The 26,147-nt window shown below is 40.0% G+C and overlaps 1 protein-coding gene across 8 annotated transcripts in view; it reads right to left on the reverse strand.

The window, feature by feature from the left end:
* The window catches only part of dph6 (diphthamine biosynthesis 6), a 321,719-nt gene that overhangs the window by 197,426 nt on the left and 98,146 nt on the right, over positions 1-26,147 (reverse strand). For all 8 annotated transcript variants that reach the window (XR_011960472.1, XM_072569025.1, XM_072569024.1 and 5 more), the window contains exon 6: positions 1,481-1,542. Coding sequence is in view for 7 of the 8 variants with exons in the window: in XM_072569025.1 (XP_072425126.1) it covers positions 1,481-1,542 (62 nt within the window). In the remaining variant the exon portion in view is untranslated. The remainder of the gene's footprint in view (positions 1-1,480; positions 1,543-26,147) is intronic.

Below are 26,147 nucleotides of genomic sequence, written 5' to 3' on the forward strand. Positions count from 1 at the left end.
GCAGGGAATCAGTGGCTTCAGTCATTGTCACCTTCAGTCACAGGCACAATGGTCCCAAGCTCAAGTGGGTGGTGGCTTGGGGATATGATGGAATTAGGAAACACCAGTATGGTGGAGGCAGGCCCAGTTTTGATAAAGATTTGTGCAAATCCCAACATTAAAAGGAAAAGTGTGGCAAAGATCAGCCGCTTTCTAGGTCCTTTAACCGATGCTTTGGAAGACTGTGTTTCGTCCCTGCCAATGACTCTGAAGTTTCAGATATTTCAATTTTGGTATACAGGCCAGTGCTGAGAAAATTGTATTTTCATTTGTTTTTGCTTTGGGGAGTAAAATATTGACATAGATAACTATGATTTTTGTAATAACTTGACCTTTTAAAAGTTCGACTTAAGATAAATGCAGTAAAATGGAAATTTAGTCCAAATAAAATTGAACAGATTGCTCAATAACTAATTGGCAACATGCTGTACATTATAAAAACTGAAAGAATTGTGGATGCTGTAAATCAGAATCAAAAACATAAACAGAGGGCAAAAGAAAAAGTGCTGGAAAATCTCAGCAGGTCTGGCAGCATCTGTAAGGAGAGAAAAGAGCTAATGTTTCGAGTCTAACTTAATCAAGGGTATATGTAGGTTAATAATTTGGGGGAAAACATCTGGGTGGTATACTCTTCGGAGGGTCAGTGTGGACTTGTTGGGCCAAAGGGCCTGTTTCCACACTGCAGGGATTCTATGAATCTAACTGACCCTTTGTCAAAGCTGACCAGTTAGACTCGAAACATCAGCTCTTTTCTCTCCTTAAAGATGCTGCCAGACCTGCTGTGATTTTCCAGCATTTTCTCTTTTTGGTTTCAGATTCCAGCATCCGCAGTAATTTGCTTTTTTACAGAAACTGAGGGTTCTGTGGAAGGGTTCACTCAACCTGAAATATTAACTCTGATTTCTCTCCACAGACACTGCCAGACTTGCTGAGCTTTTATACAAATTTTTGTTTTTGATGTAGTTTGTGAAAATGAACATCTATTCACAAAGTTTAAGGTATACATGACTCTTCCAATTTCAAAATATTGCTGCAACTCAATTCTTATCAGCTGAAATCCCATCCAACATTTTGTGTTCCCTATATTTTAATACAGGAAATGACTCCATTTTATAATTAAGGAGACAGTGACTAAACACTGAAACTGTTCAGCTGATCAGACACAGATTAAAAGATAGATCCTACTTGACGAATGATGAATGGATTTTTAGAAGTGACCGAGGTAATAGTCAATGCCACATATTCATGGATCTTATTTTTATGAACTTCCAGAAGGCATCCTAATAGAGTTCTTCTTCAGAAGCTGTTAGCTAAAGTTACAGCTCATGGAATTGAATCAGGATTGATCTGGTTGAAAGCATTTTCGCTTGTTTAAACTAAACAACAGTTCCTATTTAATGCAACTTCTTCCTTTACTCTTCAAATATGGAGACAAACTTACCTGTTTGAGATATGGTTCTACCTGATCCAATGTCTTCCCAAGATGCTTCTCTGGATCTAGACCTGCCAAATAAAAAAAAACCAAACTTTTTAAAAAAACCAACTTTATGAAGTGATCATGAAACATTTTGTTCCAAATACAACAGAAAAACTTTTGAGAAAGAAGAGGACAATAAGAATCAATGAGCTATACAGTCAAAGCAAGATGACTTGGTCATTACATTGAGCATTGCTGACTGTGATCAGTTAAGTGTATAATATAATTCCAGATAAATTGCAATAAACTTGAAATGTTAAGACATAATATTAATTACCAGACTGTTTATAAAATTAAAAGAGGCAAAAGTCAACATAAGGAAAACTATCTGGTAGACCACAGAAAAACCTTACAGCTTAAAATAATTCCTAGTGGTGAAACATATCAAGACCAAGTTAAAGGAAGGTGACCAATCAAAGAATAAAAATGGCTCGATACATTTTTAATGCATTGCTTCATTCAAATGTTGCAACTGATATGTAAAAGAGACAGTACATTTTATCAGACATATGTCAATCCTCTGCTTATGGTCAGGTAAGGGGGGGGAAGGTGAGAGAGTGGCATTAAAACCTATCGTTTTACACATCTAGGTTAATTGCAGCAATTTTATTTTAGAACGCAGCTATAACATTTCAATTTTTAAAAAAATAATTAGCTCTCTAAAATAAAAGGGGCCAAATTGTAAGGATTTCTTGGGAGAAAGAAAGTGGAATTTTAATATTTACTGCCCTGAAAACATGCGCTACATAAAACACATGGATAGTAAGCTCCAAAAGGTAGGGTTAGGGTGCGTAAATATTGAAAAAAGAGCTAAATTCCAGAGATGAAGCGAGAGTGACTGCCCTTAACACCAAGGTTGCATTTGATTGAGCATGGTAAGAAGAAGCCCTAATAAAACTAGAGTTAGTGGGAATCCGGGGAAATTCTCTCCATTGATTGGAAGCATATGTGGCGCAAAGGCAGACAGTTGTGGTTGTTGATGCTCAGTCATGTCAGCTCCAGGAGTTTCTCGTGCTAGCGTTTCAGACTTAACCATCATCAGCTGCTTCATGAATGACTTGCTCTCCATTGTAAGTTCATAAGTGGGATGTTTGTTGATGATCACACAATGTTTAGCACCATTCGTGACTCCTCTGATATTGATGCAATCCATGTTCAAATGCAGCAAAACCTGGACAAGTGGCACCCTTCAATTCACGCCACACAAGTAGCAGGCAATTACCATCTCCATCAAGAATCTAACCACTGCGACCTCACATTCAATGCTGTTACTAACACACTATTCTTGGGGTTCCCAGTGATCAGAAACAGAACTGGAACAACTGTATGATTTACTGTGGCCACAAGAGCAGGTCAGAGGATAGGATTCCTGCACTGAGTCCTACATCTCCTCTCTCCCTACCACCTTTATAGGCTCAACAGGCAAAATCAAACATTTGATGGAATACTCCCCACTTGGCTGGATGAGTGCAGCTCTACCAACACGCAAGAAGCTTGACAGTATCCAGGACAAAGCAGCTCATTTGCTTGGCACCGCATCCACAAGCATTCCCCTCTTCACCACCAATGTTCAGTAGCAGCAGTGTGTATCATCTAAAAGATTCCCTACAGAAATTCACTAAGATTCTTTCAACAGTGCCTTTTAAACCCATGACCACTACCAGCTCAAAGGACAAAGTCAGCAGACAAATAAGATTATCACCATCTGTAAGTTCCCCTCCAAGCCAGCAGCCATTCTTACTCTTAAGTATATTGCCATTCCTTCAGTGTCATTTGGTCAAACTTCTGGAACCCCCTCCCCAAGGGCATCATGAGTTGACGTACATCATTGACTGCAACGGATCAAGAAGGTAGCTCACCATCACCTTCTCAAGGGCAACTAGGGATAAGCAATAAATTCTGGCCCAGTCAGCGATGCCCACATTGCGTGAATTAATTTTAAAAACATACAGGAAGATAAAGGCAGCTGCAGTTTCAAGTTCTGTGATCCCTTGAGATCATGGAGTCATAGAATCTTCAGTTCAATTAGTCCACGCTGAACATGTTCCCAAACCAAACTAGTCCCACTTATCTGCGTAGGCCTATATCCCACTAAACCTTTCCTATTCATGTGCTTATCCAAATGTATTTTAAATATTGTACTGTACCTGCATTGACCACTTGTCCCAACTGTTTAGTTATTGTTTTGTTTCCTCAAAGTCGCAATGTTTTGTAGATCTTGAGCCAAGAGTGAATAGGTGCTTTTTCACTGGTATTTGTTGGAGATTGAGAGATACTTAGAAAGACTGTCTTCCAGCTCTTGCTTACAAATCCATGTTTCCTTGTCTCTGCTCTGTTGCTATAGGTTCATTTGTGTATTCCTGAGTCTGCACTTTGTTTTTCTAAGATGGTTAGTGTGAACTTATCAAACATATGTCAATTAAACAGGAGACACAGATTTGAGCTTCTTTATGCCTCTCTGAATTGTGCCACTTGATAAAAAGCTAATTGCAATGTGGCTGGTTTTGTGAATTTCATTTAAGTTTCCTGGATTTGCCTCAATCTGTGATCAAGTGCAGATCTCTGTGGCCATTTTGGGTCAAAATTAGACATTGTTAAAGCCATTTTTAATTCTTAAAAGGTCTTGGATAATCAGGTGACCGAAGCTGAAATAATCAGTTGACTGCAGTCATAACAATGCTTATATTACAATCTTCATTCATTGCACCAATCTTACAGTGGTAATGGCTGACTTTCATGACTCAAGCATACAAATCACCATAATTCTATTCAGATTGTTATATTCTAAATTTCCAGGGACTGATCATTTTCAACATGAAGGATCATGTTCAAATAATGACCAAATCAGTGAGTGGTGAAAATAGCCTCTTTTATTCAGAAACCACAAGTAGCACAAGTTCAAGATTGATAAATTCTTGATGTCACAAGGAATTAAGGGCTTCGGGGAGAATGCGGGTAAGTGGAGTTGAAATGCTCATCAGCCATGATTGAATGGCAGAGTGGACTCGATGGTACGAATGGTCTTACTTCCGCTCCTATGTCTTATGGTCTTAAGATCACAATAGAATGCCAAAATACAGTTCTTATACAGATTAATGATATGGAGGTGCCGGTGTTGGACTGGAGTGGACAAAGTTAAAAATTGCACAATGCCAGGTTATCGTCCAACAGTTTTATTTGGATATACCAATTATCAGAGCGCTGCTCCATCATCAGGTAGCTCTGGAGCAGGCTGATAAGACAGAGAATTTATAGCAAAAGAACAGTGTCGTGCAACTGAAATGATATATTGAACAAATGTTGATTGCTGTTAAGTCTTTCATCTTTTAGAGTGGGTTGCAGGCTTCGGTTCATTAATAAGCAAATCCTAGAACTGCGATATAACTTAAGGTTTTATTTTTAAAAAGGTGACATTTCAGCTGAGACAATATATTAAAGGAGTGAGGTTAGAGTCTGTCTGTATCCCAATCTTGAGTCAAACTGGTTCTATTTCCAAAGTAGGAATTTATAAAATGTTATATTCATGATGTATTCATGTTATATTCATACAGAGACACTCTAACCTCACACTTTTATTATATGGTTTAAACTGAGATGTCACTTTTTTAATATAAAACCTTAAGTTATCTCAAGTGACTTAAAAGATGTTCTGAGATTTACATATTACTAAACTGAAACTTGAAACCCATTCTAAAAGATGACTTAACAGCAACCAAGGTTTGTTCAATATGTTGTTTCAATTGCATTACACTGTGTTCTTTTGCTCTCAAATTCTCTGTCTTATGATCCTGCTCTACAGCTACTTGATGAAGGAGCAGTGCTCTGAAAGCTAGTACATCCAAATACTGGACACTAACCTGTTGTTGTGTGATTTTTAATTACATATATTAAAACACCATTCTCTATGGTATTACATTTACCATCTATAGTACACAAAGGCTTGAGGAGCTTCTGTCCTGGGAGACAGGAAATGGGTTAAAACATGTGCTAAGTGCTGGCTGCTATTTCTGATGGGATTGAGAATGTCTTTTGCCTGGTCTGTTCGCATAACTACAAGGTGCTAGTCCTTCTGTCTTTTAAGTTAGTAAATGTTAGTAAAAATACTGGGCCTATATGCTCTAAATAATTTAGGAATGTACCTGTACCTAATAAAGGAATAAAGGATATTAAACTCATTACCACTGGGTTGTGAGATTTGTATACCATTTGCAAATTTCATGGAAGTGCTGTTTTGTCAGTTATATTCTTAAAGGGATAACGGCTGCAGTAAAAGGTATTTAAAAATTACATACTAACTGGGGAAACTGTTTGGTGTTCTATAATCTATTTATGTCTGGATGATGGTTGGTAAGGGCTAATGAATATTATAATGTTTCGTGCAGATATGCTGGGGATGGTCTTGTTTACAATACTGACACCTGTTCAGGGGTATAGAAACAAGCCTAATAAGCATTTAAGATGAAGGGATGTTGTAATTTTAGTCTATATTGTAATAGTAAACTATACTACAAAACGTGGTTTTTGCAAATGAATGAATGAAACAGTGTTATAGTAAACAATGGATTAGTAAAGGGTTATGAATGAATGAACGGGAATCCAGTATTAATGAATATAGCAAGCTGGTGAGTGAATTAGGAAAAATAACCTCAAACATTCTGACAAAATGCAAGGATCCGACTTTCTGGAACATTTCAAATGGTTTTCTAAATGAAATTACCTAATCTTTGTAAATCCATGAGAGAATATCATAAATCCCGAAGCCCATCAAGTGTGGTTATTACTCAGGTTTCTGGGTTTTATACCATTTATTGGCATTGGCAATTTTGATAGTTCCCAATAAATAATATCTTGCAGGACAAAAACCCCGTTGTTATACATGTTGGGGTCATCCCTAAATTAAGGCAGAATGGGTTATGGAATCAATATATATTGGGAGTTTCAAGGCAGTGACAATATTTCCAATGGATCTTCAGGGATGTGTCAACATTAACGGAGTTCCTTGAAATAAAGTAAAGGAGAATCCAGAGAAAAAGAATCTTGTGATTCTTTACCCATCCAAACTTTTAATTTGCTTATTTTACTGACTACTTTGACTGTCAGACTATTTTTTCAAAATTCAAAGTAAATATGATTTATTTTGATGTGAATAGAGATAATGGTAGTTTACATTATTTTGCAGGAATGTGGCCATGGGTAATTACATTTATTAGGATGTAATGCAATTCTTCCAGCATATTAATGCACTGAAATCTAGAGGAATCTAAACTTATTTGCTTCACGACAACATCTGTTTCTTACTGCAGCAACATAATGGATAAAATGTGTGTTACTGAGCACAAAAACATTAGTATTTGGTTTTTAAAAAAATCCATCTTCTATTTTCCTTTCTAAGAGTTTTTGTTACTCTGTCTTAAGTCAACTTTCATTTCCCTAAAGACCCAAGTCCCTCTCAAATTAGCACATTCATACACATCAAATTGTTGGATAATTAATTCATAGCTGAAAGGTTTCAGGCCCTTATAGTTGAATTTTCACATTAGGGACTCTTGTGGTGCTGAAGTAGAGCTCCTATCCCTGGACCAAGAGGCCTGGATTCAAGTCCCACACCCCACAGTGGTGCGTAACAACATCTCTGAAGAGGTTGAATGGGTGAATTTTCACATTTTCTGTCAGTTTTTGACAGATTCATAGCAGCAAGTCCACCATGGCCAATGGCAACTTTTCTCATGCAATCATCTTCTCTTCATCTCATTGATTATCCAAACAGCTTGTTCAGTGCCCGTCTCATTGAATCACGCAGCAGGGGAGGTGGGAGTACTTGTCTTTGCTGGGACTTTGTGCAGTTCACACTGTCACCATGACAGTTAAACCCTGGCTCCCCAGCACTAAGGTGCTGCAGGTCAGGAACTGCTCTTCACTCTTTAGTCTGGTAGGAATATGCTGAAGGAAATGCCCCAAAAAGGAAGTTAGTTCCTTGCTCCACTAACAAGGATCTTTAGGGTGCATAGGACGGTGCAAGGAGGGCAGTACTTTTCCCTCTTTGATCCTAACTGCTTGCATTAAAATTTAGTGCAACTATTTTGGAAATTGGGGTTCCCTTTAAAATGGTGCGCTTTTAATATTCCGCATTCAGCATTTCCTGTGGAGCTTGAGACATCACTTAATTGTGTTACAGTCATAATTAGCCTTCCAAAACATAAATTAAAGATTTATTGGGTGTCACATTACCCTATTATGAATGCAGTGATTTGGAAAATATGACTGTTTTGTTCGTGGAAAGAGTGAAAACTAACCTTCAAGTGGAGGTGGGCAGGGGATAATGGTCATCCGATGTCATGTGTAGCTGTCTATGATCATTGCTAAAATGAATCAGGTAACTGACTGACGTAGTGTAAGCTACCTGCCCTAGAAACAGGTTTACCAGCAAGTACTCGAGGGTAGGGTGCAGTCTTTGTTTGAAGCAGTCCTCGTCAGGGAGCTTAGAAACGTGACCAGAAGAACAGGAGAGAGACCCAGAGAAGAGTTCCTTAACACCTTGACTAGAAAGCAGGAGGCTGCCTTCATAAATTTAACACGACCGACATATTCCATACCATCAATCTGTCTCCCCTCTGGAACCAACCCTAATTGTCATGGTTGTACACATTTTTTGGCTAATTAATAAACTCAATGAATTATCTAAAAATTGATGCAAATGGTCGACTTCCCAAAACTAACAGCTGAGACCTTGACGGGCACCAGAATAGGATGGCCATCCATTCTTTCCAAAGGCAAGTCTTGCTCTGAGAGATGACACAGTTCGGTGACAGCGACCTGGACCATCATTAGTCTGTGCCTGCACTGTTTCAAAGAGCTGTAGAAAAAGACAGCTAGATCTATAGACATCATTCTCCTCCGCATACATGGGGAATCTTCACCTGTTGCCTCTCCCTCTGGAAGACTGTAGTAGCCATTGGTGACTGCTGTCCTTTTTGGGTAAGCGGATGGTGGCAGTAATTGTATACTGCACCTGGGAAGCAAAATCACCAAGCAACTGTAGTCGCGATATGAGCTGAGAGTTTGTGGGAAATTTTGGAAAGAAAACAGCACTTCAGGACTCAAGTCATCAGAACCATCACAATTAAGTGTTGTTATGCCCTGACACACTGTGTCATGGAGGCTTTGCAAAGAAGCCAATGTTATGCCTCTATGAGGAGCTGCAAGTTGTGTAACTTTATCCAGGTGTGCAATGTAAAATCAAAGTGTTCATGCTACATTTTTGGTATACTGCGATAGCACTTCCTTTTCAGGGAGAGCCACCTTGATGCATAACAGACCATGTCCTTGCACGCAAAGTGTGCGAATACAACAGCTCTGAAACATTTTTTTCCAATGTCAGGCAGAAAAAGTAATTGAGAAGTAGCAAACCCAGATGAGACATTTAAGTTAGCTTCTATTTCATTTCTTTATATGACATGACAAGGAGGCAATTAATTCAAACACTGTAATGATCATGATTGCTTGAGGCTTTAATTTGTCATGTTTTTTTTTGAGCAATGAATGGCCCACCAATGAAGTGCAAGTTGATGCCAGATTGCTGACATATTGAATCAATGAGTGCACAAAAATTTCCCCTAACAGGACATCAAATGCAAACAATAACACTCTGCCCACTCTGCACATGGTGGCAGCAATTTTGTTTCAATATTGGAAGGCTGATGAATCAAAGATGTCAAGGTTTCCCTTATAAGTGATTTACAGACTCTGTCCAAGACCCAAGCTGACTCCCCCATCTGTACCTGTTGACCCCACTGAACTTTCAGCCTTTTGCATTTCTGTTCTGCCCTATTATAAAACTGTTAATATTACAAATTTACCCCAGGGGCCATGACTTTGCAAACTGTTCATGGCTTGTCCACACACTGCAATCAATCGAGCCAGTAGACTGAATGTGGTGGTACCCCCGATTGACTGTAGCCCCCCCCCCCACCCCCTCATCATCTTAATGGATGGTCTCCTTTGACTTTCACACATGGGCATTGAGTTGAAGCACATGAATGTGCCGGTGGTTTAAGATATTGCCACATGCTGGTGTGACATTCGCACAGCATGGTGCCATAAGTTATGTACCCATCCTTTAACTGTTAAGTGTTCTGAACCATGACACATTGCCTACCTACACGATAAATCAATGCAAGCCACTGAGGATGTAAGCCATAGCAAGTAAGGAAGCACTGAGTAATCTTTTTGTTGAAAATAAAACTGAATCCACAGCAGTTTCCAAGTACATGGAAAGTAAATGAAGAGAAGAGCCATAAGATGGATCCTGGGTCAATGCATGGGCTGTATTTGTGTATCTGAGTGCCAGGTGATCTGGCAGAAACATACCAGTCATACATGTCTTTGAAGGGCTAAAGTACTGAGAGAGTTGATCCAAACTGGCCATGATAATGTGGTATCTTGATGAAGTGGTCTGATATTGCCCATTTGCACGCACAAAGGATGAAGATGGAGCAGGAATATTGTGGTGATGATCCAAATAAGCAATTGGAGAGGTGTTTTCACCAGGTAACCACTCTCTGAATTTGTTGGGAATTGGTCCCATTTAGTCTCTCAGGGAAGGAGAAGAGAATTGCAAGCTGCAGAGAAATGAGGCAAATTCGGTTTATGATGAGTTGCGAATGCATGGAAATTCCTGCAATCTGAACTTGGCAATTAAAATTCAAAGAGAAAATTAGAATTTCTTTTCTCAAAGCAAAATTCCAACTGTTGCTCGTAGAATTGACACAAACTTTCTTGTTATTTTCCTCGTTGCTCATGGAAAGGAAATTTTCAGCTTAAATGTCATTAGTCTCTTTAGCTGAGTGAGTTTATCAGTCCTAACCAGTTTTTCAGGTAGTTTGTCATGCAAAAGTTAAAAGATTAAATTATTGAAAAAAGTACTCAAACTTAATTCATCAGTTTCTGCAGAGCAACTCTCCAAAAAAATCTCCACATTTAAAAAATAAAACCAAAAAAAAGTGCCTTAATCTATAAAAGGAGCAAACCTCTGACCAGGCAGGGGAAATACCATGATCAATAAGGTTGTTCTCCCAGGACGAGGCTATCCCATTTCACTTTGGGTGTGCGGAAGCCTGCAATGTCCACAAATATGGGATACTTGTCTGACTAATCAAGTGATGGATACCGTACATTCCCTGGTTCGAAAAACTCTTTATGTTGAGTCAACTAGCCCCAGCCAATACAGCACGATAACTTGCCTCAGTGCTCTGTAAATCTAACATAAATCATACATGTAAAATTAAAATTGATGACAGTTTTCAGTAAATTTTCAATGTAATTGTTTCTTAAATTAGATTCCCTACAGTGTGGAAAAAGGCCCTTCGGCCCAACAAGTCCACACCGACCCTCTGAAGAGTAACCCACCCAGGCCCATTTCCCTCTGACTAACGTGCCGAACACTATGGGTAATTTAGCACAGCCAATTCACCTAACCTGTACATCTTTGGTCTGTGGGAGGAAACCAGAGCTCCCGGAGGAAATCCACGCAGAGACGTGGAGAATGTGCAAACTCCACACAGACAGTCGCCTGAGGCTGGAATCAAACCTGGTGCTGTGAGGCATCAGTACTAACCATTGAGCCACCGTGCCGTCCCAAAAGTTATTTTTTTATTTTCATCAGCAATAGTAAATAGAGCTGTAGAATACATGTACTCCATTTCCAAAGAAATCCATTTTTAGCAAGCTGTCTTATTCATAATTGAAATGCTACCAGTGCTGGGAATTGAACCTGGGTCTCTGGATTAAGAGTCCAGCAAAAATACCATTAGGCCATCAGCTCCCTCTAACTGACTGATCTATGATTCAGTGATCTATTTTGCTGTATTAATACTAACCAGTACAAGACAGGTGAGTGGACAGGAAAACAAAATTGAGTGGATACAAATTTGAAAAATTCAATACTTGCAACATTTAAATTATTCAGATGAAAACAAATGTTCATAATTATGTTTTGCAAATATTCTGATCTACTGCACCCTGAGTTGTTTGTTAAAAATCCTATTGTCCTTTCATTTGATTGGATGTGAATCTTTTAAAGCTTCATTTACACTCTCAAAAATTCAAAACACCCCAGCCTTAGCAAAGGACATATTCTGCTGACCACATTCATCCAACATTCTAATTGTAACACAGAACAACAAAACATGCTACTCTACCCATATTAGTGAGCTAAATTCACTTCACAGAGTAGCAGATTCTTCAAACCTGTCAGTCTTGTTACAGCTAGTCGTGAATGGTCATGGATAATTAGACAACTAAAAGGTGGGGGATCCACAATATCCATGTCATAAATGGTGCGGGTACACAGCACATCATAATAACAAGGCTGAAGTATTTTCATCCATCTTCAGCCAAAAGTGTTGACTGGATGATTCATCTTGGCCTCTTCCAGAGGTCCTCAGCATGATAGGTGCCAAGCTTCAGCCTAATTCAATCCACTTTATACGACAGCTAGCAACTGCTCAAAGCATTGGATACAATCAAGCCAATGGACGCTGAAAATATTCCAGCAATAGAACTGAAGTTTGTGCACCAGAACGAGCTGTACCCATAGCCTTGCTGTTCCATATAGCCAAACCACTGGCATCTACCAACAAAGTGAAAAAGTCTTCTCTGTGCACTAAAAGCAGTACAAATTCAACCTGACGAATACTGCCCAGCTAGTCTACTCTCAATCTTTGGCAAAGCGGTGGAAGGAGTTGTTGACAGTGCTGTCAAGCAGCTCTTGCAAAGGAATAACTTCCTAACTTACATTCAGGGCATAAGCCCTTGGTTTTGTCAAAGCCACTCAGCTCCTGGCCTCATTAGAGTCCAAATCCAATTCCTGCACCCAATAGACAGCAGCGTCTCAAAAAGGCAGCTCACTACCACCTGCTCCAGAGCAGCTAGTGATGGGCAATAAATTCTGTTTTTTCCATCGACACCCACACTCAGAAACCAATAAAACAAAAGCTAATTGATTCTAACCATCTGAATTAAGTTTTGTTGGACTGGTACTATTTCCACATTAAATACCGAGATTGTCCTTGTCCGAGCTCAGCAGGAAGAAACTTCCCTCAATGCTGAAACTTAATGAGAGCATTATATATACTAATTTTACTTTAATGTGACAGCACTTTTGGTCAGCTTCTTCATTGAACTGGTATTCCTAGTCAGTTTGTGTCTTGAATGAATTGCACACTTGCTGCATTGAATTCAACTTTAAATACAACTTAAAACAAATGAACTAAAAATATCAACTTGGCCAATTAATCAAAAATGTGGCAATCCTCCATGACTAATTCATCTCTCAGCAGTCTCAATGTGAAGATTGATCATGAGGGTCAATTAGCACATGTGTAACCTTCTTTTGGTACAGGTCTCATCAAAGGCAACTGCAGTCAAATCTTTATTCTTTTACTCCATTCCTCTTGTAATAAAAGTGAAAATGCCTTTCGAACTCAACAAAAGCAAATTACTGCGGATGCTGGAATCTGAAACCAAAAGAGAAAATGCTGGAAATGCTTTGACAAAAGGTCAGTTAGACTCGAAACGACAACTCTTTTCTCTCTTTACAGATGCTGCCAGACCTGCTGAGATTTTCCAGCATTTTCTCTTTTGGATGCCTTTCTAACTGTTTGATGTACATGCATGTTATTTCCGTGCTGTGTAGGTTGACCCAAATATTCATATTTTCTTTTCTATCCAGGTTAACATATTACTCATAGTCCCATCCTCAATAAACTTCCATAGATTTATACTACGTAGAGTCATAGGGATGTAGAGCATGGAAACAGATCCTTCGGTCCAACTCATCCATGCTGACCAGATATCCTAAACTATCTAGTTCCATTTGCCAGCACTTGGCCCATAACCCTCTAAATGCTTCCTATTCATATACCTCTCCAGAAGCCTTTCAAATGCTGTAATTGTACCAGTGTCCACCACTTCCTCTGGCAGCTCATTCCATACACGTACCACTATCTGCGTGAAAAAGTTGCCCCTTAGGTCCCTTTTATATCTTTCTCCTCTCAATCTAAACTTAAACCCTCTAGTTCTGGACTCCCCCAGCCCAGGGTAAAACATTGTCTGTTTATCCTATCCATGCCCCTCATGATTTTATAAACATCTATGCGGTCATTCTCAGCCTCTAATGCTCCAGGGAAAACAGCCCCAGCCTATTCAGCCTCTCCTTACAGCTCAAATCCTCTAACTCTGGCAGCACCTTTGTAAATCTCTTATAAACCCTTGCAAGTTTTACAACATCCTTCCAATAGGAAGAAGATCAGAATTGAATGCAATATTCCAAATCATTTCCCTTTCATAAAATCATGTTGGTTCTGCCTAAATCTTGTAACAGTTTTCTCAATGCCTTTTGCCATTTCAATTCCAGCACTCTTCCAAAAACCTACATCAGACTAATAGGTCTGTACTTCGCTAATTTCTCTCCCTTCTTTCTTGAATTATGGTGACACACCTGCAATTATCTAACCCACTTGGACCATTCCCAAAATCTAGGACATTTTGGAAGATCATAACCAGTGCTCTCTCAATCTCTGCAGCCAACCCTTGACTCCACTTCCTTACATCCTGCTTCCTCCAACAACTCCATTCCATTTTCCCAGTTCTCCACCTCACTTTCATCAATTCCAATAATGCCACATTCTATTGGGGTGGCTCTAATGTCTCTTCTTTCCTCAAGAGAGGGAGTTCCTCCATGGTTGACAGGGCCTCACCCATATCTGATACATTTCCCACACTCCTCCTCTCAACCACCTCCCAGCACCCCTCCCCCCCACTCCATCCTGGCAAGGGTCCCCTTGCCCTCATTAGACATCCCACCAGTCCCATATTCAAAGAACCATTCTTGGCCATTTCTACCACTTCCAGCAGCTTGTCACCGCAGAGTATACAAGAACTAGGGCAAGGAGTAGGCAATTCAGTCCCTTGTGCCTGCTTCCTTATTGTATATGATCATGGTTGATCTCCTCTCAGCACCACCTCCATTTTTCTGCCTGATTACCATAACCCTTTGCCTATTACTCATTAAAAATCTGTCTATCTCCTTCTTAAAGTTATTTACTGCCCTGGTATCCACCACATTCTGGGGTAATGAATTCCACAGATTTATGACTCTTTGAGCGAAGTAATTCCTCATCTCCATCTTAAACCCGCCAGCCTTAGCCTAACGTTACAACCCCTCATTCTAGACTGTCCACAAGAGGAAACATCTGTTCCACATCTACTGTGTCAATCCCCTTCAGCATCTTATATACCACAATTAACTCTTCTCTCATTCTTCTAAACTCTACTGAGTCTAGGCCTAAACTGCTCAATCTCTCCTCATAAGTCAAGCTTTTCATCTCTGTATTTAATCTAACTGAAAATTCTTTGAATTGCCTCCAATGCAATTACAGCCTTCCTCAAGTAACTTTCCCCTCCCCTTCATTGTCAGCATTCCACAGGAACCATTGTTTTTGAGATACACTGGTCAACTCCTCCATCGCTCCTAACACTTCCTCACCTATCTCTATGACACATTGCCACACAATCACAGAAGGTTTAACGCTTGTCCTTTCACTTCCACCTCCTTACTGTCCAAGATAAAAAAAACCTTCGAGGAGAAGTAGCATTTTACTTGTACTTCTTTCAATCTAATTTACTGTATTCGCTGCTCACATTATAGTCTCTTTTATGTTGATGAGACCAAATGCAGATTGAATGGCCACCACGTGGAACACCTCTGCCCTGTTTATAAGAATAACCCTGACCTCCCAGTTTCTTGCCATTTCAATAAAACATCTTGCTCTCTTGCTAAGAGTTCTGTGCTGGGCCTGCTACATTGTTCCAACAAAACTTAATACATGCTGGAGAAACAACAGCTTACTTTCCACAGATACTTCGCAGTCTCGGAGATGCAAAATTAAGTTCAACCACTTCAGAGCACAACCTCTGTCCTCCATATTGGTTAGAAGCACACTCTCTCCTCCCTATGGCTATGTCTGGCTTATGTTTTGTTGCCCTGGGGACTCATTTTCTCCTTTTGACACCAACCATTAAATGTCTATCTTTCCTTTACCGCCAATAGGACTCCCTTTGTTTTCTGAGCTGGGCACCCTCACTATCTGTTGCACTTTCTCCTCTGTCAACAGGATAAAAACCACCATTCTCCAGCCCCTTTCAATTCTGAAGTCATATCAGTCACAACATGTTCACTCTGTTTCTCTTTCTATAGATGCTCTCAGACTGGCTGAGTTTCTTATTTTCTGTTTTTATTTACATTTCCAGCATTTTATTTTGATTTTGTAAAATACAGCTCCACTGAAATGTATAAGGTCCTGAATAATCTTAAAGCAAGGTGGAAATGTGCACCAGTCTAGAACTAGAGGGCAGAGTTTTAAGATCAGGGTTTCCCTTTTAAGATGGAAATGAGGGTTCTTTTTCTTTGAGAGGGTTGTGTGACTTTGGAACTATCTGCCTCAAAAGGTGGTGGAGATGAGCCATTAGATATATGTTTAAGGCAGAGGTAGATTCATTCTGTTAGGCAAGGGAATCAAAGGTTGGTAGGGACTTCAAAAGGGCTGGTATTTGAAACCCAAACAGACTAGCCATGAATTTATGATTTGTGAAGCAGGCTTGAGGAGCTACTTGTGCTTGTATTTTGTAAATTCACACGTACTTTTAAAGTTTTTCACTGATTAGACTATTTCAGGTATATATTTTGCAGCTTCTATTTTGAAAGCAGACAGAAGATGTACATTAAACACCTTTGCCATTTTATTATTCCCTTGTACGATACCCACTTTCTCGGCTTAAGAGGCCTATATTTGTTATTTTTACACACAAGGAATTGCAGAATAGGAATCTAATCAGTATACAGGAGACCCCATTTTTCTGCCTCCAAAGATCGAGAGTCTTCCAAAGAAGAGTTTTCAGACTCAAAGCATTAATTCTGTTTCTCTCTTTCATATTATGATCACTTTTCCCCAGGGGATCCTTTTATCTTCAGATTATAAATTAATTCTGCTTTATTACATTACTCAAGATCTAAAATAATGTTGCTCCAGAAACCTGTCTCAAAACCTTTTCAACAACATGTCCTCAGAACCACTTTTGTTAATTTGATTAAGATTAAAGTTCAGCATTATTACAAGCTCCTGTCCTTTTTGAATATATTGTCCAAAGTATAATTACTGTTAAGAGACCTGTAAACAACTGTCATCAGCATTTTCTGCTCCTTGTTATTTATCTCCCCCAATATTGATTTTATTCGTACTCTTCTGAGCCAAGATCCTGCCTCATTACTGTGCACCCCCCTAAAGCAACCCTCCCTTCCTTCCTTTTCTACTTTGCCATTCTTTTCAAAACGTCAAGTACCTAGGAACATTTAGTGCACAACCTTGGTTACCATGGCTTTAAATCAAATCCATTTATCTCTGTGTCATTAAATCAGCTAACTTCACGGAAACAGACAATTGTCATAGTGCAAAAGGCTGCACTGGTCTCTGTTCATTTTAAAGTAGTGTCACATTTTCTCCAAATCCCTGCATACTGTTTTTATTTAAAATAATTTTTAAAAAATTTATCTAATGGCCTTCTTGATTGCCTCAGTTGAACCTGCCTCCATTACACTTCCAAGAAGTACATTCCAGATCCCAAATATTCACTGTGTGAAGCAGCATTTTCTCACTCAGATGCAAAATACTTTAAAACTGAGCCTTCTGGGACTCAAATGGTTTATGAGTGGTCACACTTTCTCCCAGACCCCTCATCATTTTGAAATTTTCTATGAAATCTTCATAGCCTCCTCCTCTTCAAGGAGGAATAGTCCCGACTTCTGCAATCTTTTATCATAATGCAAGTTTCTCATCCCTGGGACCATTCTTGTAAATATCTTCTGCACTTAATCATATCCTTCCCATAGTGTGGCACCCAGAACTGCACACAATATCAACAAAGGTCTAACCTGTGCCTTATACAAGTTCAACTTAACCACCCTGCTCTTGCATTCTATGCTTGCATTTATGAAGCCGAGAATATTGTCTGTTTCATTAACAGCTTCCTCTACCTGTCCTGCCACTTTTAATGATTCACTCATATGTACCCCCAGGTTTCTCTGCTCCTATACACTATTTTTTCACTGTCTCTCCATGCTCTTGTACCAGAATGCATTACCTCATGTTTGTTTACATTGCCATTTATCTACCACAAACTGCCCTCTCCAATGTAGCAACGTTCTTCTGAAGTTCTCCTTGTCCTCCTCAGTTTACAATGCTTCCAAGCTTTGTGCCATTTGCAAATTTTGAAACTGTCCCTGTGCACCAAGACTTATCTCAGATATATATCTGATAAAAGCAAGAGTACAGATACTCTAAATTCTTCCTAAGTAATCGTCAATTGCTGAGCCAATCTTTACAAACTGTTTTGAACATAGATGTATTGTTTACAATTGTCCAGTCCTCTGGCACAACACCAAATCCAAGCAAGACTGAAAGATTATTAATAATACCTTTGCTATTTCTATTCTCCTTCAGTATCCTGGATGCACTCCATCCAGTCCTGGTGCCTTATTCATTTAAAGTACTGACAGCTTATCTAATTCTTCTGTGAAATAATTCTGAAAGACCGGTGTCCCGTTCCCAAGTCACCCTTTATTTACATGTGCACAGTACATAACATTGATCCAACCAGCTCAGAGCTGGCTCCTGGAGTGACTCTTCTGTTTATATCTGTCAGCCAGCTGAGGCTGTTAAACTGGTTCAATCAGGGAACTCATATTCTCTGAGATCCAATTAACTGACCTTGTTCCAGTTACTACATTCAGACTTATCAATTTCTAGTGACTTAATTTTCTCTTCTCTTACCATGACTGGTGGCATCTGTCTTGTATGTAAAAAGGATGAAAAGCATTCACTTACCACCTCGGTTAGACTTCTTGTCTCTAAGTTTATCATCCCAATCAGTGTGACACCTCCTTTTAGAAACCCTTTACTATTGATGTGCTTATAGTAGGCTCTCAACACTTCTTTCTATGTTAACTACCTGTGTTTTCTCATAACCTCTCTTTCTTCTCACATTTACTTTATCAGCTCCCTTTCAAACCTTTTGCACTCATCTTGGCTTGCGAATGTGTTTACTCCCTAACACCTTCCAAAAGTACATTTTTTCTTCTTAAACTTAATTTCTTACTTTTTTTGTCTTCCAGGGAGATCTAGGCTTGTTTTCCTACCTTTCCCTTTGAGGTAATATACCTTGACTGTACCCAAACCATCTCTTTGAAGGTATCCCATTATTCAGCTACTGTGTTTTCCCATCAAGTTTTGGTTCCAGCCTGTCCGAATCTGCTTTGTTCTTGTCCCGTTGAAATCCTGCAGTTGATCATTCTTACTCAAGACTGATTTACATCATTTTCTACCATATCCTAAAATGATTGCTACAGTGATTACTGTGCGTTAATTGTTCTTTGACTGGCATTTGATCTACATGGTCCACCTCATTCCCAAGAACCAAATCTGACGGTATGTCCTTCCTTATTGGACTTGATAAATATTGCTTTAGAAATTCTCCTGAACACAGTCTGGAAACACTTGTATTCACTGCTCCTTACACTATCACGTTTCTGTCTATGTGTGAGTCTATATGAGTAATGAGGGCGGCAGGGGGCTTAGTGGTTAGCACTGCTGCCTCACAGCACCAGGGTCCCAGGTGTGTGGAGTTTGCACATTCTCCCCACATCTGCGTGGGTTTCCTCTGGGTGCTCTAGTTTCCTCCCACAGTCTAAAGGTGTGCAGGTCAGGTGAATTGGCCATGCTAAAATGCCCATAGTGTTAGATGCATTAGTCAGAGGGAAATGGATCTTCAGAGGGTCAGTTTGGACTGGTTAGACCGAAGGGCCTGTTTCCACACTTAGGGAATCTAATCTAATCTAAAATCCCCGATAATTACTGTATCATACTTACACATCTCAAATTTCCTTTCAGGTTTGTTCCTCTATATTCTTCCTCTGAGTTGGTGGGTGTTAGATTGCACTGAGGATGTAACTGCACTCATCTTATTCCTTTGCTCGAGCCAAATTGATTCTATTCTTGAACCCTATGAAACGTCCTCCCTCTCCAGTACTGCAAAGATCTCCTTAACCAAAAACACCATCTTTCAATTTTTTTCCTTCTTCTAGCTTTTCTGAACAACTTGTAACCAGGAATACTTTACACCGAGATTTACCTTTCCATAAACCAGGTCTAGTGATTGCCTCAACATCATAATCCCACAAGGAAATCGGTACCTGTAACTCCCCAATCTAATAATCTATGCTCCACGCATTCTCATGTTACAGTGTGGTCTTGATAGACTTTATTACATTCTCCCTTACTAATTCCAACTTTAAGCTTACGCTTCTCTATTTAAATGCTTTATGCTTCTCTCCAGCACTTTGTGCTCCTTGGATGCCTTTCCAAAGTTCTCTACTGGTCCTACACCCCTGCTCAGTTAGTTCAAAAACTTCTCAACAGCTCTAGCAAAATGTGCCACAAGGAACTCAGACCTGGCTCTGTTTCAATGCAATACATTTGCAAACACAATTTCCCCAGAGTCAGCCCCAGTATGCAAAAAATCTAAAAGCCTCTCTCCTGCACTATCTTTCCAACTATGCATTACACTGTATTATCTTCCTATTTCTATACTCTCTTGCATGTGCCTCTGGGAATAAAGTGAAGATTACTATTTGAAGTTCTGCTTGCTAAATTTTCACTTAACTCCCTAACTTCGAAGTGCAGGACCATAACACTTTCATACCTATTCTTAGGTTTAGCAGTCCCTAATTAAAATTCCAGAAGTACTCTTAAATGTATACATTATTGCCTCATCACATCTCTCAACTGGTTCAAGCGTGCTTCAGACACAGGGAAACCAGGTCTAAGAAAGGTGTGATCTCTAGATGCTTCACCTGAACATCACCATGACGAAAACCATAGCTGTGGAATTAGCTAGTCTTTTCTCTCAGTAGAAGCTGAGAAGTAGCTAGAATTTTCTCCGAGTATGGCCCTTTCACTCTACTTCCTCCCCTACTGTCAGACAGGCTGCTATTCTCCCAAGTCTTGGATCTTGCTGCACACTCTCAAAGATCGATCTCTTTCACCAACATACAGTATAGAAAACAGTTAGTGAGTGGAACCTCTGGGCAATTCTACACTACCTGTTTCTCTTAACCTGCTGGGTGATCAATTAGTTCCTATCTGCCTGCTTGCCCCTAATTAACAATTGAACCATCTGTCTGAATGTGCTATCCACATCATTTTCTGCCTCATATATGTGTCTCAGTGACTCTATCACTAGTCGAGCAAGCTTGACTTGTTAGTGACATTTCCTGCACATGGGTTCATCTAAATCTTTTTTTTGTTTCAAAAATATACTTTATTCATAAAATTATTTGGCTCTCTAGACATTTGGTCATGCCATCCTTGTGCACACATTACATTGCTTTACATACAGATATCGAAATGTATTTTCCCTATATACAAGTCTGTACATTTACTATCCATCTCATCTGCTGAGGCATCAGCGGAGCCCAAATGACTGGGTGGGCACCCTGTTCTTCTTAGGCAGGCAGATGTTACACGGTGGTCTTGCCCCACCACGCCTTGGCGGCAGCTGCCCCAAGCTTCAGCGCGTCCCTCAACACGTAGTCCTGGACCTTGGAATGTGCCAGTCTGCAACACTCAGTTGGGTTCAACTCCTTCAGCTGGAAGATCACAGGTTTCGGACCGCCCAGAGAGCGTCCTTCACCGAGTTGATGATCTTCCAGGCAGAGTTGATGTTTGTCTCGGTGTGCGTCCTGGGGAACAGACTGTACAGCACGGAGTCCCGCGTCACGGTGTTACTCGGGACGAACCTCGACAAACACCACTGCATTCTTCTCCAGACTTCTTCTGCGTAGGCACATTCCAGAAGGAGGTGTGTGACAGTCTCGTTTCCCCCCCGCAGCCGGTTCGAGGGCAGCCTGTGGTGCGGGAGAGAGTCCGGGCGTGCATAAAGGATCTCACAGGCAGAGCCCTTCTCACCACCAGCCAAGCCATGTCCTGGTGCTTGTTGGAAAGTTCTGGCGATGAGGCATTCTGCCAAATGACTTTGACAGTCTGCTCAGGGAACCGCTCGATAGGATCCGCCCTCTCCTTTTCCCGAAGGGCCTCAAGGACACGACGTACTGCCACTTCCTGATGGACTTGCGGTCAAAGGTGTTTTTCTTCATAAACTTCTCCATGAAGGACAGGTGATACGGAACAGTCCAACTACTCGGAGCGTTCCGCGGCAGCGAGGCCAGGCCCATCCTTCGCAACACCGGGGACAGGTAGAACCTCAGTACGTAGTGACACTTGGTGTTTGCGTACAGGGGATCCATGCACAGCTTGGTGCAGCCACACACAAAGGTGGCCATCAGGGTGAGGGTGGCATTGGGTGTGTTTTTTCCCCGTTGCCCAGAGCTATGTACATCGAGTCCCTTCGGACCCGGTCCATCTTTAATCTCCATATAAATTGGAAGATGGCCCGGGTGACTACAGCAGCACAGGTTTTAGGAATAGGCCAGACCTATGCCACGTACAACAGCAATGACAGGGCCTCACACCTGATGACCAGGTTTTTTCCCGCGATGGAGAGTGACCGTAACTTCCATCTGCCCAGTTTCTGCCTCACTTTGCTGATATGCTCATCACAAATCTTGGTGCACGCCCCAGCCCCCCCGAACCAAATATCCAGCAGCTTCAGGTGGTTGGTCCTGACGGTGAAGGGGATCGAGGATTGGTCCGCCCAGTTCCCGCCTCACTCTTGCCTCGGTTTACCTTGGCCCCCAAAGCCCGTCAGAACTGGCCACATATGCACATGAGTCTGTGCATGGACAGCAGGTCTGAACAGAAAATGGCAACGTCATCCATGTACAGGGAGGCCTTAACCTGTAGGCCCCCGCTGCCAGGAATACTCACCCCTCTCAGGCTCGCATCCTTCCTGATGGACTCGGCAAATGGCTCTATGCAGCACACAAACAAGGCAGGAGAGAGAGGGCAGCCCTGCCTGACTCCAGATCTGACTGGGAAGGAAGCTATCTGATTCCCACCCATTGATTGAGATTGCACTGACAATGTTGGTGTAGAGCAGTCTGATCCACTTGCAGATTCCCTCCCCAGAGCTCATTTTGAAGAGACCATCTCTCATATACGTGTGTGATATCCTGTCAAAGGCTTTCTCCTGGTCCAGGCTAGTGAGGCAGGTGTCCAACCCTCTGTCCTGCACGTAGGTAATGTTATCCCTGAGGAGTACGAGACTCTCAGTGATCTTCCTGCCCAGTACAGCACAGGTTTGGTCAGAGAAATGTCTACATGTCCCTGCACACTGCAGGATTGGCATTCTGCTGGACCCAACTTACACTTTTAGGTTACTTTACTTATTGAAACTAATTACTTCAGTTTTAATTTAACTAAAAACCGGAGTTTGGAGAAGGTAGAAATTGCTCATCATTACTCACCAATCAATTTCCTGGCTTATGCCTATAAATCCTCTCTTTCCCTGGGCTAGTTTAGAAATTTACTTTTTTCAAAATTACTGGAATTGAAACACGAACAGCAGCTGCTCAACAATTAACTCTCAACTTCTTATCATACAATACTTACGCATTTTTTCTTACTTCACAGTTTTATAATTATTATACATAAGTTGTTGACGAGAGCTACATAGAAAATACAGGTGTACGTTATTTCCAATGAGTAAGAACTATGATTCAAAGTTAATAAAATGTTATGAAAGTATATTAGTTAGAAAACTAAAATAAAAAAGAATAAAATTTACAATAAATATTTCATTTTACAAGGATTGATATTACATGTTACACTGGATTAGTGGTGCTGGAAGAGCACAGCAGTTCAGGCAGCATCCAACGAGCAGCGAAATCAACGTTTCGGGCAAAAGCCCTTCATCAGGGGCTTTTGCCCGAAACGTTGATTTCGCTGCTCGTTGGATGCTGCCTGAACTGCTGTGCTCTTCCAGCACCACTAATCCAGTATTTGGTTTTCAGCATCTGCAGTCATTGTTTTTACCTTATTACATGTTACACTGTCATGATTAGAAAGATTTGAAGATGCCGGTGTTGGACTGGGGTGTACAAAGTTAAAAATCACACAACACCAGGTTATAGTCCAACAGGTTTAAGTGGAAGCACACTAGCCTTCGGAGCGACGCTCCTTCATCAGGTGATAAAGGAGCGTCGCTCCGAAAGCTAGAGTGCTTCCAATTAAACCTGTTGGACTATAACCTGGTGTTGTGTGATTTTTAACTATGATTAGAAAGTGTTTTGTTTTCAGAAGTTAATCTTATAAAGGTCGTAACACAGTTGGGGTTGATTTTTATGGATTATTTTGAGTGTATCTAACAGCTGTGCCAGAGAAATTAATGCTTACATTGCAGAAGTTAAAATATATATTAAATCACCAGTGCAGATGAATACAACGTTTTAAATGCCAAAAATGTCACAAAATCTACTGCTTGAGCTTGGCAATCTCATAGGTCAGAATACAGAAAGTTTAAATAAGACATTTACGACTTGTGACATTGCTCACTATCTGCAGAAAATTCACAGAACATGTATTTAAATAAGGTTGCATGTAGGTGAAAGTCGACTGCTTCACAGCCTGTTCCTGCAACAGTAAACTAACACTGATGAAAAGTGCGAGGAAACAGCTCAGGATGAAATATCCGTAGATAACGAACCTTCTCACAATACACACATGACTGAATGAACAAATGAGCAGATTTACCACCTGAAATATAAGGCAACGAGATGATTTTATTAATTTTAATCACACTGCAATTGCTCAGAATTCTTTGCAGTTACTGTGCAAACACAGCAGCCAAGAAAATTGAACTGCAAAGTAATATTCTATGTGCTTGTCACATCTTTGAAGCTAAGCAACACAGTAAAATGACTAAAAATTGCTCAAACACTCAGAAAAAAAACTTCAAACAAAGAAATGAAATAAAGGACTGAGAATAGCCCAAAATACGTATGTCACATAAGACATTAAAGGTTATAGTTTCACAGCCATACTGCATTATGTATCATAAGACTGATGGATTAGAAATGCAATTTTACCTGTTTTTACAAACAAACTTCTTCTAATAAACTTGAGTTGTGTAACTGAAACTTACCTTTCAGGGGAGTGGGAGGTGGATCTAAGAAATATGTCAGAAGATTCTTTGATCATGAGCTTAAACAAGTCAACATTATAGGCACTACTTTGGAGAGGTAAACGCATGCATATCATCAAGAGTCAAAGCCTTTTGTTGCTCTCAAAGTGAAATGGGTATGAGAACACAATTACTGCTAAATAAAAGTATCTTACAGATTCTACTGTGTACATGATGAAAGGGAAACAAAAGGAGTTTCAAAGGATTATCAAAAGGTCAAAGTATATACTATATTGATAGGAATATAAGAGCTCCAATATAGAATTTATATTTCACTGATGCTCCAATACCATAAATTCTGAGCACAAATTCAGCTTTGTTATTTCACCTATCATGCTAACAAGTTTCTAAGTGCAATTTGTCAAATTACTTTGAAGCAGACACTAAAACTGTTTTGCAAAGATCAAACAGTGTTTTTCTTCAGGTGTGACAAAGCTTTGTACTTTCTGAAGGACAAGAAACTACTTTCAATTTATCCTCTTCTTGTACATCTACATTCTTAGGTTTAGCAGTCCCTAATTAAAATTCCAGAAGTACTCTTAAATGTATACATTATTGCCTTATCACAGCTCTCAAATGTTTCAAGCATGCTTCAGACACAGGTAAACCAGGTCTAAGAAAGGTGTGATCTATACATGATGGATATGCTTCACCTGAACATCACTATGACCAAAGCCATAGCTGTGGAAGTAGCTAGTATGAAACTTTAAGGAAAGGAAACATGAGATGAAGATACAGGAAATGCAAAACTGACCCAGAGCATAGAAAAGACAATGAAAAAAAAAATCAGAAGGCCAGAGTAAAATGAGTAAGACAAAGGCTTGAGTTATAAATACGGTAGTACACACAAAGTACTGTGAATGAAATTGGTTTGCTGGAGGGAAAAATTACTATGGGGGAAGGATGATATATTACATTAATGGAGATATTGCTAAAGCTGGAATAGCAGATATAGAGGGGAAAAATGGAGGAGAGATAGCAGTCAAAGATTTCATTACAGCATAATAACATATGGAGAATATAGAGGATGGGACAAAAGCTGAATGTTTTTGGTTGGAGATAAGCAATAAAAATGGAACTCTTACTCTCATGAGAGTGTAATGTAGACTTCTCAAAAATGCAACAAGAAATTGTGAAAGGGATAACAGATAAATTAAAGAAAAAATGCAGCAACAGTAAGGTTAGAATAATGGGTAACTTTAATTATCTAAAATTAGATTAAGAAAGGGTAATTTAAATGGAAAGGGCAGCTAGATATCTAGTCTAAAAAGGAAAGATACAGTGCTTGATTTAGTTCGAGGAAATGAAATAGGTTAATGCATTGTATTAGTATTTCGGAACATCTTGAATACTGTGACCATAACATGATAATGTTTAACTTAAA

Source organism: Chiloscyllium punctatum, chromosome 4 (assembly GCF_047496795.1).
Source record: "Chiloscyllium punctatum isolate Juve2018m chromosome 4, sChiPun1.3, whole genome shotgun sequence".
Taxonomy (NCBI): Eukaryota; Metazoa; Chordata; class Chondrichthyes; order Orectolobiformes; family Hemiscylliidae; genus Chiloscyllium; species Chiloscyllium punctatum.